Source organism: Colossoma macropomum, unplaced genomic scaffold (genome assembly GCF_904425465.1).
Source record: "Colossoma macropomum unplaced genomic scaffold, Colossoma_macropomum, whole genome shotgun sequence".
In the NCBI taxonomy this organism is placed as follows: domain Eukaryota; kingdom Metazoa; phylum Chordata; class Actinopteri; order Characiformes; family Serrasalmidae; genus Colossoma; species Colossoma macropomum.
This window is the reverse complement of record NW_023494785.1, coordinates 18,563,066-18,583,122: the sequence shown is the minus strand read 5'-3', so window position 1 is coordinate 18,583,122 and position 20,057 is coordinate 18,563,066. Positions and strand designations below refer to the sequence as shown.

Here is a 20,057-nt window from a genome sequence, read left to right as displayed (position 1 = left end):
AACGCTGGCCGGAGTTCGAACAAGGCATGATAGTGGGTGACAGATGGACGGGACATTCCGTTTCCGAATTTGTGTGGGCATTTAACGTTCCTTGATCCACAGTGGCAAGTGTGTAGCAGGAATACGTCATAGAAGGCATTACCACTCAGATTGGACAGCGCAGTGGTTGCCCACGGGTGCTTAATGATTGTGACTGGTGACGTCTGGCTAGAATTGCCTGTGAGAAGAGAGAAGCGACTCAGAAATCACATCCACATTCAATGCAGGAGGCCCCATACACATATCACGCAGGTCAGTGCAGCATTGTGTAGCTTCCATGGGATACGGGAGCAGAAGACCCACCAGTCTTATCTAGGCTTGTGAGGTTGCTAACGGAACCTAGAGGACTGGCAACATGTGGCATGGTCCGATGAGTCAGGGTACCAATTGTTTTGGGCTGATAGTAGGGTTCATGTGTGGCACAGACCCCATGAAGCCATGGACTCCAGTTGTCAACAAGGCACTGTGCAGAGTGCCAGGTGGTGGCTCCATACTGGTGTGGGGTTACCGCTCTGTTTCACTGCTTAGTGACCATTTGCAGCCCTTCATTGACTTCATGTACCCCCACAATGATGCGATATTCCAGCAGTATAATGCACTGAGCCATCAGGCCCAAGTTATCTAGAATTGGTTTGAGGAGCATTCTGGAGAGTTCCGACGAATGGTGTGGCCTGCACGTTCACCCGACATGAGCCCAGTCGAACATCTATGGGATGTAGTGGAGAGGTCCATTCACACCCGAAATCCTGCACCAACAAATACCACAGAGCTGTGGGTGGCTATCCAGACGGCATGGCTCAACATCCCTCCAGATGTCTTCTACCTACTTGTAGAATCGATGTCATGTCGGGTTGCTGCACTTTGTTGGGCTAGAGAGGGTCCTACACAAAAGTAGTTCCTGTCCCATGACTTTTGGCACGTGAATGTACAAACTGTGCAGTCACCAGTGGTGGGAACACACAAAGCTAAGGCACAGTAAGACATTCATCTTCTTCACTCTTCTATCTAAGAGTGGACGATGTAAAAACAGGGCCAGACTTAGTGCAAAATTGAGTGTCAAAAATATATTTATTTTATTCATAGTTTAAGTTCACTACACAAACACATTCACATACATTCTTTATACAATATGACAACGTTCACTTCAAATACAACTAGATGCAAGTTGTCTCAAATTACATAGAAACGTCTTTAAAAATAATCTTTTTGTTTTTAAATATTGAAAGAATTTCAAAAGAGAACATTAATAATTTGTAAACAATCAATATAAAATTTCTTCAAAAAGCTTAGATTAGCATAGCATTCTTATCCAGGACAAAATCTGTTTTTCTACAAATAAAGCCATAAAACAACCTGCAGCAGAACATTCGGACAAAAGTAAAGTGGTGGAGGCAAAGCTACAAGGCAGAAAGTGCTGAGATGTGGAGTACCACTGCGCCAGCCCTAACTTGACTTTCCAGCATACATTTCCTTCATGTTCTGTAACTCACTGATGAGCTTCTTGTTCTGCAACTCCAGCATGGTGACACGGGTCTCTAGGCAGCGTACATATTCTCTCTTCCTGCGACGACACTCTTTAGCTGCCTCCCTGCAAAGAGCACAAGTGACAAAGGCAACATACCACATTCACTGGCTTCAGAGCAAAGCAAGAAATCAGCTCTCTAACATCACCAACAGATGCATGCAGACACATTCGTCTTCAACACATAGAACTATATGGGTGATGCAACTGTGGCCTTTTTTCAGCTGTTGTGAGCAGTGGCTAGACACTGAGTGAAAGCGCTTTTGCCCAGATGTTTGCAGAAACCTGCGAACAGCACAGTCTTTTTAGTCTGGCCTCAAATGGCCTTAACGCTATTCAATCTTGTGAGAATACAAGTCTTTTAGGGCCTTGAGTTCTTCGATGAGCGTCTTGTTTTGATTTTCGAGCACAGCAACTCGATTCTCAAGACATTTGACATACTCTTTCTTCTTCCGGCGGCATTCCCGGGCAGCTTCCCTGGAAGCGACAACAAAGAGGCTCCATGAGCATGATCAAATCAGTTTTGACTTCAAGAGCCACTTCAATCAAGTCAGCCAAGTAACAGCCATTAAGCAGTCCAATCAAGCCACATGCTACACATTCATGTCAGTAAAAAAGAAAGTGATGGTCAAACGTTCTGCACCACAGATGCTTAGCTAGTTTAAAACTACACCCCAAATCACAATTGCTTGAAAACTTGGGCACTGGATTTTCTTAAAGCAAATCACAATGATCTTTGTGAATTTTTTGACCAATAGATATGAAAATGGTAAATTTATCTATTTTAGCAAAGTGTCCTTACAGAAGCCTTCCCACTATAACACCTTGCTTGTAGTCTGAATTCTCCAGTTCTCAAGGTGCTCTTTAATTTCACAGAACAACTGAGTGTCATGTAGTTTTGCAATGGTATCCAAGAGTGTTTGACTGACACCGCTAAAATCCCACCAACAGTTTAAATATGCCTCTCATCTGCAGCAAATCACAGAAAAGGTTCTGTGAAGGATGAAAGGCTAAGATCCTGAGATTTAGCTTACTTTATAAAGAGCACTTTTTGAAAATGTAGTTTTAAGTAGGTTTCTTAAAAGCACATTATTCCACTCTGCTGTTTTAATACAAATGGGCTCAGCTGAATAAGTAAATCCTAGAGAATTTGCTATTTAAATGTCCCATGCTTTTACATGTTGGGTGCATCAGGTGCATTGAGGTGCATTTGACGTTTGCCTTGCATAAGACAACGGGCATATATACCAATCCTTCGTAGCAATGTCCTATAAAGGCTCCTTGTTCGCATTATATGACGCAAAGCAGATTGGCCAAGCTTTTCATGTCATCAGACAATATTCCCTGCCCTTTCACATCTGATCCAAGTCAATGACTAATTACTATGCTGGATCAGGTGTGATGATTCAGGGAATCCTTCAAACAGTGCTGGGCGATGGGTCCCAAGGACTGAAGTTGAGACCCACTGTAGACTATTGAGATTAGGCACTGATACTTAGCTCAAGCAAAATGAATGTAAAATTTTAGTGGATGCAGTTATACTAAAAGTGCACTGAGTAAGATTCTTACAGGATTCTGAGTGTGTCCATCTGTAGTTTATAACACAACGAAGAAGCCTGACAATGAATGAGTCTGCATAATCATCCTGTTTGGCTAAATACCGAAACAACAAAAGCTCTTGTGACAAATTCAAGCTAATTTCTGTTATTTTAAAGTTTACAGCAGATTTGAGTTTGCAATAAATGTCAAAAATGAAATCCCTTTCAAACTAGTAGCATCATGCAATTCCATATAAAACAATCATGTCCGAAGAAAAGGAAAGTGATCGCCCCACATCTCATCACATCTTCGGGTGGCAAAAATCAGTAGGTCCACAGGCTCGGGCTTATCATGCGAGTATCATGCATCAGATTAGGTGCGTGTTGAGCAATAGTGGTTATGAGCTGAAACTTTAATAAGGAGCATATCATAGTGTTTGTGCAGGAAGGTAAGATACAATTTAAGCACAATCTGTCGTGCTAAGTATAGAAATGCAGCAAGTATGTTACCTGTTTTTCATCAGGCGGAGCTCCCTCTTATGCGAGGCCTCCTCGGCCAGCTGCTGTGGGCAGTGCAAGGAGCCTGGTGACCCGGCCATGGCCACACCCTGTGGTAGGCTGGAGGTGGGTGAACGGATCTGATATGCTGACATGTCTCCAGTAGTACCTAAAGAAACCCACACATACACACAACCAAACACACCCATGTAAACAAAGCTGCAGTTTAAAGCATTTGCAATCACTATTCAGTCTTCAAAACATTTCATATCTGTGCCTGAATGATTAATCTAATGTGTTCCACTGATAACAAGTCAATGTACTATTGTAACAAAAAAGTCTCCGTAATTGATCAAATTCAATTGGAACTGCGATATTTGTTAAAAACAAAATGAGTAAAACTATCCAATTTAACACTGTATTAAAGCATTGCATGTGTTATAGTTTTAATAACCTTTAAGTGATAGTACTGACATCTTCATACTTTAAAATCTTTGAATATTATTTTAGTATTTGCAAGCTTGTGTGTTGCATACTCAATTATCAATTATCTCAATTATCAGTGAATACTAAACCATCCTGTGTGCTGATGTACTGACCAGGATGTTTAAAATGAAGTTAGCATTGTTCCGGTGTCACTTTAATTAGTTTCTGTTCTGCATGGAATCACCTCATAAAATGATGTGATAGATTTTACAATCATTTACAACATATTATCAGCAAACACGAGAGATGAGTGAAAAACAGCTTAAAGATTAAAGTCTATCAGTAAATAAAGGAAATAAAAAACGCAGTACACATTAAGTTGCCACTTAAGATACTTGTATGGTACTGTGCAAGACCACATTCATTTATTTAATTTCTAGTCAAAATGACCATTAAGTACAAATTAATTCATTTTTCAGCATCAGGGAAAAAAGCAGAAAACACATAAACAAGAAAATTACACAGAAACCTCAACAACCAATACAATGTATTTTTTTAGCATTCAGTGTGCTTTTATTACAGCGTTTGTTTTTTTTTCATAAGACTCACTTTCAGTTTTTCAAAGAAATCTGTAGGGATATTTTTACACACCTCCAAAGTCTTGCATTTTGCATGTTGCATTTTCTGCTTCTCATAATCCAAGTAATCCCAAACACATTCAGTTTATGTTTAAATTTTTAACAAACATATTAATAACCATAAATAAATGGTGATTGTGAATTAAAATGCAGAAGTGTGTTCGCTGTAGAGGATGTGCTAACTTATTTTCACTTCAACAAACTTAGCAAACTTTTGCGAATGACTGTACATGGTTATACAGTGTGAAATTATTGCAAGAAACTGAATATTGTTTGTGAAATACTTTACATAATACAATGGGGTAACCACTGGAGATGTGAAGAAGAAAAATGTTATCCATGTTGTACATAAAGCATGTTATGCAGTTGCTGTCTGCAAATAAACAGTAATGAAGTGAAACTGACTGTTCTATTTATGCAAAGCAGTGCTTATGCTGCCCATTAAAGCTAATCAATTAGGAAGATGTAGATCATAGACATTCAAGATGTATACAAAATTATTTTAAATCAGCAAAGCCATCAAACATCATCATACCGACATTAATAAAACAATTGGCAAATAGACGATAAGAAACACTGACCTACAGAAATCCTTTCTACTGTCAGTCTATGAACACAATCATGCTTACACTAGAACATGAGAAATATTAATTGTGAAATACATTGAAATATTTGAATGGAGATTTGATTAAAAGGGGTGCCCTCTATGGAGCCCCTGAAGGGACATGGTGTATTTTTTTTTTCTTAGGTGAAAGGGACGTGGTGTATTTTTTTTTAAGTAAAAATCTGGTGCACACCAGATACTATTAGGTGAGCACGCAATACTATCAAGTGAGCACCAGATACTATGTGGTGAGCACCCAATACTATCAGGTGAGCACCATATACTATGTGGTGAGCCTGATAGTATCTGGTGTGCACCAGATTTTTACCTAAAAAAAATACACCACATCCAATTCACCTAAAAAAAAATACACTGTGTCTCTTCAGGGGCTCTGTAGCCCTCAAACAGCAGGCTGACATCATAAGAGGCAGCTGAATAATAGGTTTTAACTGTGGATTATACACAGATACGCTTGCAGCGATTACATCGCCAGTGAAAACTCTTTGTTTACTCGGGACCAAAGCGGTGACCTTCCTGTCCTGGCTACAGCTATTTCCACCAGCCTCAGACTGTTATTTCCCATACAACACCAGACATGCAAATCACAGACACAGCACAAAGGCACACTAAATAGAGAAAACAGTTTCTGTCTAAAGTTTCTGGCATGCTTCATTGCTTTTTCTCATTGTGTAATTACATTTACACTCTCTCTATGGAAATCTCTGTCTCACTGAGACAACCAACAGAGTATTATCTAACAGATGATTAATCTAGTAATGTCTTGCTCTCGCAAAAGGAACTGCCCGTAATCACAGCATGACTCTGGACTGACGTCAATGTACATCTTATTTGCTGTTCAGCATTTACATTTCCCTGCTGGTGTCCAATTCCAGGAAACGTGGTGACGTCAGCCAGGCTGTGAGTGGGCTGAGCATTCACACGTTGCAGAGTAAGTGAGAGAGAGAGAGAGAGAGAAAAGCACTGAAAGGGAGGGGGGCTTGAGGGGGAACTGAACAGGCAAGAAAGCAATCGCCGCTGTGAAGATATTTCATGCATTTAACCTGTTGTAGAGGTTCAAACCGATATGTATATAAATGTACAGTATCAACACAAGTCAATTCTTTGCCTCAAAGCAAAAGAAAAAGGCTATTTACCTTCTAACTGAATCTTCTGACAAAAGCAACAAACTTAGTGTTACATTAGATTGCTCTAAGTTCTACCAACACTTGGTAAGTACCATTTTATTTTCAGAATGCACTCATTCTAGTCCAATAAATCAATCACTCAGCTAAACAAAAGAAACCTACATTACAGACTGTGCCATGCTGTGATGCTGTTATATAATTTATTGATGCAGCATAGCATTTTAAATTATGAAGCAGAACAGCAAACATACCTGACTCTGTCTCCTCTCCAATCACAGCCATGTGTAGTGGAGCTGAGAGACTGTTCCTGCCTCTGCCTTCAACATGCAGTGCTGCCCAACCACTAGCTATGCGTGCAATTACAATTAAAGCTATTGACATCACTATGACATCACTGGCCTCCTGATGTCAATAACACAGTGGAGACCGGAGCCGTCCCCGCCTCCTCTCTCTTCTCTTCCTGCTTTCTCAGACCTAATGCCTAATGCATTTGTTTTAAGTACTCTTAACTGTATCAGTCAAGTACCAATGTAGAGTGCAGCAGCAAGATTTTCAGATGCCAAATTCTAAGGCAGACCTTCAAGACACTCCACAAATATTTAAAGGTAGACAGATTTTCCTAGCCTGTCTACTGGCTTTTCTCATTTTAGGACATGCTAATAGCACGTACATTACTCAAACAGGGAGACATCATGCTACGAACCTAATATGTCATAATATGTTTATTTATACATAATAAAAATTCTATTTAATGTTTCCACTTATTGTGATTAAAAGAAAAACAACTCGAGTAGCACTTAAATAAATGATAACAAATGAAACTTTTAGAATTGTATAATACATAAAAGTTTATAATTCCTTATGATTGGCATTTTTAAAAAAACCCCAAGAACATTAATTTACTTTCTTTGTGATTAACAAACAAGTCAGCATAATCGATAACATTTTACATACTGTAAAATAAGGGCTTTTAATCAGATTATGCAATTAAAACAAAGCCTAACTACAAATCAATGCTTAAGAAGATAATTACCTTGGACTACCACCTTGTTGCCAGGCACAAAGTAGTGCTGAGCCTGTGGGGCTCCTGAAGTGGACATAGTGAAGGTCTGATACCCCTGCTGGCTACTGCCAAATTGGTTGCTGCCATCTGGGTTGAAGGCAACTTGAGGCAAACAAATACATTCCAAATCTTTATTGCTTGGTAGCTGATAGAAATATAATATTTATATTAATGCCATCAATTACTTAAAGGACCAATTATAAGTAGTTCAAGTTTTTTTTTTCCTGAAAGTCTTACAAAGTCGGCTTGCGTTGGCATTGTAGAAGGGGCTTAGTGGCATAGTAGTGGAGGCATTTCCTTCGTCTGAAAACTTTTCTGCAAGCATCGGGATTATGGGTGCATCTGAAGGAAGCTCATTCAAGCTTCTGTTTGAACATAAAATACATGACAGCTGTGTATGTGTTTTTTAAGAGTATCATTTAGCTACAAGAATGCTATTGAAGATGCTGTTACCTGTAGGAGCACCTAAGAAGAGCCTCCGTTTTCTTGCATGAATCAACAGTATCCTCTTTGCAATTTCCATTTCCAGACACGTCCTGGAAAGACATTCAGTTTCCCAGGGTTTTTGAACTGCACTATAACAATAGAGGCATAACGTGTACAAAATTGTCCTGCTATTTGAGTGACTGTCTATGTAATGCACAACCTACAGAATTTGCAACATATCATTTAACTGAGCTGTGTTTATCTGGGTATGGAATCTAGGGCTCATCCGCCAGTGTGGGTGAGTCTGTGTGACTTTTAAAATCTAAAATGTTTGACCAGTGACTAAGTGATGCTTGCATTTGAAAGAAACTATGTAAACAGGTTACTCTGGCAACAGCTGAGTCTGTGTAGGTAACTATTAATAACTGCAAAAGACAGTAAAGGCACAATGCAAGAGAAAGGCCAGATGTAGGCCTTCATAAACTTACTGCCTACCTGGGGTACTAAGTTAGTTTTTATTTTTTCAATTTACCATTAGGATTGTTTCCTGAAGTGTGTTATCTGGATAGCTAAGGTTGGTGATGATGAAACTTTCCTGTCAATTCTACATTACTGTAATTGTGCATGTGTGTGGCACTGGCTTTAATTTACCTGTTTAAGTGCAGAATCTTGTTTGCTGGTCGATTGTCTTTGTTTTTGAACCCCAGTGGCAACAACAGTGTTCATGGTGTTTTCACTAAAACTAAAGTTGATGACGTTAAACAAACTATACAGATCTACTTTAATACAAAAAAGTAAACAGTCAGACAGTTGTGATAAATAATAATAATAATAATAATAATAATAATCTAAAATTCATTTTTATCTCCTAAACGATGACTTTGAAAACAGTGACTAAACTCAACGTTACTTGATTAGCTAGCTAACGTTAGCTTAATCATGTTAGCTGTTGCTAGGTAACGTAAAGTTAGCTAATGTTACTGCTGTTAACAGAGTAAGCTAGCTAGCTAATACTAGCTGCCTAACTAGTTAACTTAACGGTCACACACACAGGTTATTGAACAAACTGAACTAAAAAGCTTGTTAACAGTCCATTAACGCTACCTCACTTCCTAGCTCTTGGCTCCAGTATTGTATCTAATAAAGGATTTTCAGCCCCTTCGTCGTTACGCACGTCAGGCTCTTTATGATGCTGTGAATGGGATAGAGAGGTTTAAACTGACCCGAGACTGAAATTCAGTATCTTCTTGACTTATGCCTAGAGAGATCAATAATTAGCTACAATACCTAATGTTTTCACAGATGTTAAAGTAACGCATTCCTAGCGACCATTGCTGGTTATTTATTTTTTCAGCTTAACACTTTAACTGTGAACCGATCGTCAGTGCAACTGTTTTAGAATGTTGTGTTCATTTAATTGACGCTTTAATCTGAATTTGCTCAGCGTCACTACTGACTCAGCTGTGATCTCATCACCGAAGCTTCACGACGCTGAAACCCACTAACCTCTCACCATCCCATTCATTCCCACTGAAATCTCTCAACTCAGGCCTCTCGCAGATATAGGCATTGTGTTGAAGTCAAGCCTGCTTTTTAATTTTTTAACTCTTTATATTATTACACAGGGTGCAGGGTCTTTCATAAAGCAGTTAAGATAAAACTAGTCAGGCATACTGACTACATATAATAAGTGAACAGGGTCTTACTGGGCAGTTTCCAGTTTAGGCTTAAATTTTCCAGCTCACCAAAAAAGCCTGCTTTGTGAAACACCCCCAGGACCTTTTTTATTACAATCAGAAGTAAAGACAGTATTCATTATTGTATTTATTTTTTGGTCTTTCTCGAAAATACAAAACGAAAACACAAAAAACATTACAAAACATTCTTTAACCAAGGTGACATAGGCAATATATATATGAATAAGTAAAAAGACAATGAAATTCAGTCAGTAATGGTGCAACCTTGAGGTAACAAGCAATATAAGTTTCTTTTTGTGTTCTTAACCAAATGACTCATTAAGTTACTATGTCCTCAGTAGTGTTATCAAATATGTTTGAGTTATAAATCGACCACATAAATCAGTTTTACATTTCAAAACGTGTTAAGTTAGCAATGATTCCACTGTCACTCTTTCAGTCAGACCTTTAACATATCCAAACTTTAAAAAAATAAAATAAAATAAAAACACAGGAATAAGTAGGCATGCTCTCAGCACCAATACAGGAGTATTGTTCGGCAGCTCAACCAACCAATCTATATACACATACAGGCAAAAATGTGCAACAATTATCTGTAGCAAGAAAATGAGGAATGATCAACTAATCAGAACAGAAATGGAGATCTGTATTTGAGGCACTAAATCAAAAATACCCAACCCCACCTCCAAATACAAAGTGGCAGAAGAGCAACAACACGTGTTGCCCAGATAGAAATGTAAGTTACACTTACAAAAATCAAAAATCCAAGTTAAAACCAAAGAAATGCAAAGGATTTTAAAACACTGTTGTCTTTTTTTAAATGAGAAATGGAATTTATATTTTCTATTAAATAACAATAAAGACATTGCATTTGAAATGTGAAGTTGCTTTTTTCCCCCTAATCCTTTGGATTTTGCTTCTGGTAACCTTTTGATAAGTTTGCATCAATCATGGCAGGTAGATTCAGCTAGCATTATTATTTTCAATATATACATGCATTCAATTCGATATGCTTTCCAAACACAAACTAATTCCACTTCCCTTCTCTTTTTACCACTTTAAGAGTTAAATGCTATAAAAATTGCAAGACAGTCCACAAAACACAAGTCTGCGTGAAGAGCTAGTCTTCTGATATGAGATATGCCGTAGAACACATGAGTAATGCTAACAAATGTAGTCGGAATGGAAAGGTGCTCATTCCCATTCCACAATTTTCTTTCTTCTGCCAACTGGGTTCAGATTCACATTATGCTTGGAAGGAAGAACAACTGGCTGGAAACACATGTGGCATCAGCCCCAACTGTAACTGTAAAATACTGGACTGTGCGAATGCATATCTACCACCTTCTGACCTGGGAAAAACAGAGAGATGCCTATTACAAAATGAAACTGACAATGTAAAAGGTTTCATTCCAAAACACCAAGAATTCCAAGAATTTTCTTTTGTTTTGCCAATATATATGTTGTTGGGCTTTAAACATACAAGAAATATCAATGCTGTATTATGATGGAACTATTTAGAACAAAACAGTTTTATTAGCCAAACACAAATGTGTTTTCCATTATACATCAGCTGTTATTCTTTCCAAAAACTCATTATTTTCAAAATTTTGACAAATGGATATACAGCATTTTGAAATGAAACTCAAAGTATGTCTGTCTCAAAGACAAAATTCACATGTTTGTCACGTCTTGTTGGACCAAGGAATGCGTTTGTACTTACAGTGCCATCTGTTCACCACTGAGGGGGCACATAGCTGTAGGTGGGTGTGCCGGGGGGTCGATATGTGGGCACTGTGACTGGGTGGGGAGCTACTGGAGTTGGGGAGTGAGTTGTTAATAAAGTCCCTGTGGAGTGAAGGATACGCAATACAAACATGACCACATGGCACAGAAACAAAAAATCTGAGCTCAGTCATTTAATACAGGAATCTTTTCACAATTAATGGCCAGAACAGTTGTCTTAAGAACACTGAAATTAAAAGAACCAAAAAAGCAAATGAACAACCGTGAATGTGGGAAGAACATTCAATATTCTCCCAACAATCAAACACAGGTACAGCACACCAACCAAACGTTTCTGTTTGTGTTTGCTGGTGCGTTCAGTCAGTGTTCTCTGGCCTTGAAAAAATGTTTTCTGTCATTCACAGGTTTTAGATACATTTAAGTGGCTGTCTAAGCACCCAGAATGTGATTTTGCTAGTTTTTAAAAAAACAGAAGCTATTAGTGATTAGAGCTTGGTATTGGCAGAAACTTCAAGATACACATCATGATACAAGCATAGCAACACAATATGTCTCACAATATAAGAATCACGTAATAAAAAATAGTACATTACAGAAAAATAAACAAATAAAATGTACTGAATGTCAGCCTAGAACAACTGCTCTGCTAAATTTAAAGTGTTTTTGCTCTTTTAGAGTGTAGGTTTGCCAGGGTTTACGTGTTCTACTGCACTCACAGATTTGAAAGCAATATCAGTTTTGCTCATAATACTGTATGAGAAATATTGAAACAGCCATAACCATAGTGATTTACTCATCACCAAGAGCTTATTGATGATACACTGCGGTATCAATATTTTGAACACAGCTCTATTAATGATATCACTCATTCATCTAACTTCTCACTTACCAGCGGACATTGCCATAGTGGTGCCTGCTACCATTCCCATGGCGACTCCATTAGGACGGGGAGGGGGGATGGGAGGAGCATATATAGCTGCTGGCATGCCATTGGGCTGAACCACTGTAGTATGATGAATTACATGGGGAGGGGCAGCGTACAGGGGCTGTGTGTAGTAAGTGCCTTGCTGCTGTGGAGAAGAAGAATCATGTTTTAGAGCAACTGCTGCATCTCTACACAGAGAAAAAATATATTTGGATTTTCAAAACATTTTAGTAGCAGCTTACCTGAGCATAGGGATTCTGCTGAGGATAAGAGCTCCTCACGGGGTACACAGCGGCAGGGTAGGGGTTGGGTGATGAAGAGTAGGGAGGCACAGCACCTGTCGTTGGGGAGCAGGACATTTTGAATGGTGTCCCTGGAGCGTAACCTAGAAGGTTGTAAAATAAAGGTTAAACAGCCGCCTTTCCACATCTTGTTGAAGGCATCATAGTCACAACAAAAACATATGGCTTGCCAGAGATTGAAGTATATTTTCTTTATCTTAGGTAATAGTCTTGAATAAAGATTAAATAAGAGGAAATTTAAAGCCATGCAATTCTGACAAATTAGTTAGGAGTTCTCAATTGTAACTGTATGTAATAAATTGCCAGATATATTTTCTCAGTAGCCTTGCATTTGGGATGGACATGAGGAATTTAAATGCTGAGGCCAAGTTTAATGCATAAAGAAACCATTTTCCAAATAGTTTGTTTCAGTTTGTTTCCCCGTTTTTACCCTTGAGGGAATAAGAAGTGTCAGTTTCTGCTTATCTAAGATCTCACAATGGAGTCATAGACAGTTAAAAGTAACTGGGCCTTGTTGTGAAACAAATGTAGTGTTGCGCACTCAATGACAGGAAGCCACAAGCAGTACTCCCTCCTCAGCAAGGACTTGAGGTAAGCCCAAGTTCAACTAGTGAAGACAGAAAATAAGATAGTCACTTAAAGAGAAAATACATTTCTGCTTCTGAAAAAAATGCCCCTCAAAGCACTATCCTGCTATGATATTACATAGTGATTTACTAAGCTTCTTACTGTTAATAAAGACCTGATAGATACTAATGATTCTTCCTTTCCTGATCTTTGTAGGATGCCAGGGAGTGTTGGAACTAAAGTTTTAATTGGGCCCAAAATTTTAATTCAAATGCAAATACAGCCCAGGATTTTCTGTCCAAGCCTGACCCAAACCAACGCACACCACTGCACACAAAATTCTGTCCTGTCAAAGTGCAAAATAAAACTTGACAGAATAGTATCTACCTGTGTAGTGACAATAATAGCCGTCAACAGAGCGCTGATAAATAAAAATGGCTATGCTATAATAAAATAATTGTGAATAAAATCTGTTTTAACAAAATTCATTCTTCAAATAATGCTTTTCAAAAGGTATCTCAACAGTGTTTAGTCTGAATAAACTTTCCGTACTGTGCTGTCCTCATGCTATGTGCTGCTGATATAGCGAGATGTTAACTTCACTTGTTTAATACTAGAACTATGTCCTGCACATAAAACATGTTACATATAACATATTGAACATACAACACAGAAATATTTCTGGCCAAACAAATCAAATGGTCTTCTGGATATGGATATAAGCCACTATCCATCATAGTATTAATGAAACTCATAGGGGAAAAAAAGTAAATAAATAATTAAATAAAAGCAGATGGTTTCAGCTGGACAGGCTTGACAATGTTTGTGTATGGTCAATCTACATTAGCTCTGTTTAACTGAATTTAGCACAGTGAAATGCTGAATACAAATCATTGGACATCATAAAGTATTGTGATATTTTTGCCATATCGCCTACCTCTACTACCCATGCAGTAGACCTGTGCCTATTTCAAACATCTGACCTGCATGATAAATGATCTAAGCTGAAGTCTAGCATAATTCTATTAAGTGTTACACTAAAAGCATACGCTGATCCCTAATCAGCATTCTTATGTTGATATTAATATGGGCCCTTGAAGCTACTTTGGCAGAAAAGCAACCACTGCTTCAAATGACATTAAAGGTGCCACAAAATGAAAAACTGTATTTACAATGGCAGTGTTGAATAAGGAGAGTTCGGTACATGGAACTGACATACCGCAAACACTTTTGTCTCCTCCTTTAAATACAAACCCCACATTTGCAAAAGAGGGCAGTAAAACGGGCCAATTCCAAAATTCTAAACTGTTACATTAAAGACTGGACTCATTAATATTTATGCCCCCAAAATTTACATACACCAGCCAACATTCTAGCCCAGCAGGTACTGTGAAGAACAATGACAATGAACGACAACAGAGCAACAGCAATGAAAATGGCACAACCTGCAGAAATGTACCTTTTCAGGCTGTGAAGGGGATGTCGGCACTTTTCATAACCTTTCCAAAGAACCGAACTGTCAACAGGCAAGGCTGATATTCATCTTTACAAACTTCAGCCTCGTTCATCTTTAAACAAGGCTGAAACTGGCCTCCTATCTGTCAGCTTCTTAATCAAATGTTCCACGTCACCTTAAATGCTACAGCTTTTAGAGGTGCCAGAATGGAACTGCGGCACCATTTAAGGTGGAACGGAAAATTCGCAAACAGGAGGCCAACTTCAACTCCTATAAATTTAACATGATCCTGGACAATTTTATTTCAAAGTTGTTAGTTTGCTCTGCACATTTAAATCTGGACAGTTTCTCAAACCATGGACAATATCAAGCAGGTTTTCAGTTTCACACAGAAGGGACTGAAGAGAGGGGCAGTTCCAACTTTATTAGTATCACAACCCCAACAGTAACCTTTAAGTAGCAGCCATGCTGTGAGATTTTATCCACTTTTTTACGGTTGAAGCTAAATTATGAAGCTAACAGCAAGCTCCAAGTAACCAGCACAGCTAACTAAGTACTATGACAATCTAGCTTATTTATAGGGAGGTTCATTTTATTTTTCTGCCTGTGTCTATCTCGACATGTAGCTTCTATGTGAGCCATCGCGATGCCTCCCTATAAACCGGCAAATCATAGCAAGGTTCTCAGATTATTCCCATCAAAAAAGGAAAATAGGCTTGTTTCATTCTAGGGCCAAATTGTAGGGCTGGAAATAGGCATGTAAAACTGCACCTGGGCTTTTTTTTTACCCCTACCAAAATCACATACCTTCTATGCAGACATCAGAGAACAATTTAAAATCCTAAATAAATGGGCTCTATGGAACTCTTAAAAGTTTTGGTTAATTTACCAGCTCATTTTTCAACCACAGCCATCTATCACCTCTATAGAATTTCAAGTGAGAAGACGATGTGTACAAAAATCAGTAATACATCAGTAATAAGAAGAGTAAAGACAGATCAGCTTAACAGATCAGCTTAACAGACTCAACAGAGTCAATGTAAATCAAGACCTTCAGAAGGAGGTACTGCTCTATTGATGATGTGAAGTCCTATGACCTTTTAATACTATTAGGCCTAATCCACAATAACATTGACACATTTGAAAACTCACATTTTTTTCCTGTGTTGGCATTCTTTCCACAATGAAATTGTGTTTTCAACCACTGAAAATAAATCTATTTTGACCCCTCCAGGGCCAGAGAAATCAGAAAAAAGGTTTTTTTGGCAATATTGTGTGGTTGAGAGAAACTGGAGATTTTCAAAAATGTTGAAGTTTATTGTTCTCTAATGGGCCTCAGAGATTTGCATTTCAGCTCTGATACATCCAAAATGGGCAAAGTTAATTTGAATGTGGTTATGCCATCTGTTTTGGTCTGTGTACAAGTCAATGTTTTAGATAATGGACTGTATACACACAGATGCACAGGGTTCCTGTGTACAAGACAAAGCACTTTGTGTTCACCGCAATACCACAGACCTCTGCTTGCTAAATATGGTTATCAACTTGTTTTTTTTTCCTTCCTCTAACTTAGCCATCTTTCTCACCACAACAAGCTGCCTGGCTCAGGTAGCTGGTGCACACTGAACACAGGCATTTTCATATTGTTTCAGCATTTCAGTATGGAGTGAAAACTTTTTGAAATCTTAAATCTTTAAGTGGTAATGTGGATGGAGAACTTTGACACAAAATCAGCTCCTTTATATGTATGTGTAAGAGCCTGGACAAGGCCTTATTAATTAATTAAAGCTGTTCCAAATTGGAGACTCAGTTTTACAACTTGAGAAAAATTAAGGAAACAATCAAAATGTCTGACATGGGCTAAATTTTTTTTTCCTCACATCCAATGAACATTTGTACTCAAAAGTCCATTAGGTGTCACTTTGTACCTTCTAACATAGTAGCTCAATGTTCCTTAATGATTGGTGATGCTGAAACCTCCTCTCTTTAAGTGATACGAAAAGGCCTGAGATTAATCCTTTTTATACTGAAATCACAATTTGAAAGAGTGTCATTTTCAAATCAAAATGGCTGCAATTTTAATTATATCCAAAAATTATATTAACAAGTTTTCACTGAAGGAATTTGAACTAATACAGCAGTGCATGTGAACTGGCAGTGTGGCACACTATATTCAGCATTTAAGCCTCGAGTCCAAAAAAAAAGGATGAGCTGGTCTTGTTGGTGAAAAAGGCCTGAAGCTTAATTTATAGAAAATAGTCACATTTTTGCAATGTTGATCAGAAAAAAGCACAATACATATTTCTTTAAATTATTCAGTGCTAGATATTAATTACCTATCCTATGACACGTCTGTTGTTTTAAGTACAAACAGAACCAGATATAAATGTAAATGCAAAATAAGTATCGCTTGGTTTACTATGTTTTTCTCCTGGCTCTCTGGCACACGAAAAACTTGATAGCAATTGGTTGATAAAATCATAGTAAAAGGACAGAGAGTAAGAGTAAGTGCTTGGCTCTTTCACTCTGTTGGACTGCTCAAGACTCCTAACTGGATGCCAAGACGTTGATGCTACGAAGCATTTCAGGAGTTGAGAGCTTCTCTTACCTGTGGGAAAAGCTGGGTTAGCTCCAGCGTACACGTTGGGAGAATACGCAGGGGCAGCCGCTGCATAGCCAACAGGAAACCCAGCTGCAAGTCATAACACAGAGCAGGCCCATTCATATCATTACAGAAGCTGGTAATAATAATGTTATAAAAGGACATGATACTCAATCACAAACAAAACATGTATTCTACAAGGGAAGACAACACTTCACTGTTTACCTGGGTATCCTATTCCTTTAGGGTTGGCATAAGGAACCCCTGTTGGTGCAGGGCTGTAGACAGGGTTCATGATGTTGACTCTCTGCTCCTTTATAAAAAGGCGACAAAAGACAGCTCTTGATATTGGAGCATGCATTTTACAACCACTGCTGTCAATAGAGTGTTACAATACTCTATACTCGGGGGAGTATTTCACAAACTGTTCAAACAATATGCCCACTAGTATTTCTTATACTGAATACTTACGGCTATTAGAATTGATGTTATTTAGCCAACAAATACTCTTATTGGGACACCAATGGCATAATTTTAGCAGTTACTGACACTGTAAAACATTAACAGGTTCTGAAGAATTTTAGACAATACTGCATATATGTATAAACATGTTTTACCATTTTGCAGAATTAGTTACATCTTACTGTTTTGTGTTAAAAGAGCATTCCAACATAAAACCAGCATTTCATGTTATTTGTAGTATTCTGTAGCACAGCATTACATCCCACACCCTCATCATCTTGACAGAATTCACAAGTTTGTGTTTTTTTTCCATTAATGTTCTCTCACTAAAAATTACAACATGATTTCCTAGTAGCAACTTTAGCTATCTGGCTACCTTCAGCTTTGGCCTACAAGCAGGAAAAGGCATTTCAGATAAAAACATGTATCTGTACCAAAGGACTTCCCATACGTCAAGGACTCAACATACATCATCTGAAGGGGATTTTTTATCTTTAAACAGGAAAATCTCACTCTGTGAACTACTCTGGCTCCACTGTAGGACTCCAGTAGCCTGTTTACAACAGTTGTAGCAATGATTACAGTTTTAATTTTGGTCGGAGTGCTCCTTTTAAGAAGACAGCGGATCAACCTTTCGTGTTACTGTATTTAAGACTGTAGATCTATTGCTTATAGCCAAGTGAATAACAGTAATAGGAAAATGCCTAGTCGCAGGAGGTCAAAACGACTGGATTGATAATCTGGATTACCACTCGCTGTTCACCCAAGGACATTCATGAGTCCAACCGTAAGTAAAAAAAATAGGACATACATTTCTTTGGAATCTGGTAACACAGTAAGTCTGAATGCTAATCAGCACCACAACGCCATCCATAACAATCAACTGTGCACATGGTGCTTAAGACTGGGACAAGACACAGACTGCTCTCACTACCATGTGTGCACAGACGCAGCTCTCCCTTCTTACTGCATGTGGAGTTGTCAGTGCTGTAGCCTCACTGTCCCCCAAAGTAAAGGACGTTCAGAACTCCACATGCTATGGGCTCTACGGTATCTGCACCGACTTCATCCTGAATTCGAGGGAAATCTTCTCGCTGCTGAGCAGACGTACCGCTTGCTAACCAGCCACTTCTCCTGAAACATAAGCGCGCTTTCCCATTAGCCAGAGCTCTCGCCTGTAAACCGACGCTGCGCTGCATTGGCCGCCGATTAATATTTTACAGCGCACGTCCACCAAGACACAACTTTTTCGAGCCAACGCTGCCATCTCGCTCTGAGAGCAGTTAAATAAGAGCAGCCAGCGCGCTGTGTAGCCCCGCAGTGGCTGTAGGCCGCTGCCTGCCTGCGCTGCTGCTGCTGGTGCTCCATCACCATCTCGCATCCTCGCTCCTCTCACCAGAGATCTCCCTCTCACAGCAGCAGCCGCGCTCCATCCACCTCCCGCTCTCGGGACAACAGCAACGATAATACTCAACTCTGACAACAGATCGGCTAACAAAGGCCGAATGAACACCGGCATGGCGGTGACTTACGCCTGTGTCTGTGTGTTTGCTGTGGGCTGTGAGTGGACGTGCGGCTCCGCTGTGTTTCTCTCTCTCCGGGCCGCTGGTGCCCAGTCGCTGCCCTCCGCCACGAAACGCTGCGCAGAGAGCCGAGCAGCGACGTGCGTCACATCCGGATTCAGCAGCTGAACTACGGAGGGAGGAAGCAGCGCCCCCGGGTGTTGAGAGCAGAGGAGCCCAGCAGAACAGAGCTGTGTCCAGAGCCGCACACTGCTGGACCATACTGACTAAACTAATGAATGGGCTTCTAATAGCGGCCCACTAGTTTTGACACGCTGTTTAGTGTGGTAGTATGTTATTTTGGGCGCAGCACAGAAGTGCCCAGCTCATTTCAAAATTCTCAGTGATGTTATTTGGAAGTAATTTTTATGTGTACGTTTTAATATAGATATAAATTATTGTGCATTTTGTGGAAGCAATTTTGAAACAACTGATCATGTTTTCTTCTCCTTTGTGTAGAATAACACATTTTAGCATAATGTCCTCCACTGGTTCTTTTCCAGTTATTTAATGATTGAGAGGCTGAATTATGTCAACATCAATTTTGGGGTGTGTGAGATCCGAGAGGTTTAAGTGTATTAATGTGTCACGACTGTAAAGCTTTGTATTCATTCTGGGTGTCACACAATAGACTTTGTTCACAGTGAAGGTAATGATGGCTGCAGGCCCACCACTGCAGCACTATGGTCACAGTTTTAAATTACTGTACCGCCACGCTGGGCTGCTTATCACAACTGTTTATTACAAAAATGTTGCTGCTAGTTGTTGATACAGCAGCTACTTGTCAGAAAGAAATTGGTGCCAAAATAAATGTCTTGACATTTTGTTTTTGTTCAACA

General features: G+C 39.1%; 2 protein-coding genes across 4 annotated transcripts; both read right to left on the bottom strand.

Annotated features, from left to right (window-relative positions):
- Positions 1 to 1,088: 1,088 nt before the first annotated feature.
- cremb (cAMP responsive element modulator b) lies at positions 1,089 to 6,843 on the bottom strand. Of its 2 annotated transcripts, none has more exons than XM_036585822.1 (3): positions 6,662 to 6,843; positions 3,610 to 3,766; positions 1,089 to 2,038 (listed from the first exon to the last, which is right to left on the bottom strand). In XM_036585822.1, exons 1-3 carry the CDS (start codon positions 6,789 to 6,791, stop codon positions 1,894 to 1,896), a joined length of 432 nt encoding a protein of 143 aa, XP_036441715.1. In that variant the 5' UTR covers positions 6,792 to 6,843; the 3' UTR covers positions 1,089 to 1,893. The 2 variants fall into 2 exon arrangements, with proteins under 2 accessions (XP_036441715.1, XP_036441716.1); XM_036585823.1 differs by having other exon boundaries at positions 1,089 to 1,627.
- A 3,976-nt stretch (positions 6,844 to 10,819) lies between these two features.
- On the bottom strand, positions 10,820 to 19,294 carry fam168b (family with sequence similarity 168 member B). 2 transcript variants are annotated; one of them, XM_036585806.1, is made up of 7 exons: positions 19,189 to 19,294; positions 17,420 to 17,507; positions 17,201 to 17,284; positions 12,510 to 12,652; positions 12,232 to 12,412; positions 11,320 to 11,444; positions 10,820 to 10,948 (listed from the first exon to the last, which is right to left on the bottom strand). In XM_036585806.1, exons 2-6 carry the CDS (start codon positions 17,487 to 17,489, stop codon positions 11,332 to 11,334), a joined length of 591 nt encoding a protein of 196 aa, XP_036441699.1. In that variant the 5' UTR covers positions 17,490 to 17,507; positions 19,189 to 19,294; the 3' UTR covers positions 10,820 to 10,948; positions 11,320 to 11,331. The 2 variants fall into 2 exon arrangements, with proteins under 2 accessions (XP_036441699.1, XP_036441708.1); XM_036585815.1 differs by having other exon boundaries at positions 12,232 to 12,409.
- Between the last annotated feature and the right edge of the window lie 763 nt (positions 19,295 to 20,057).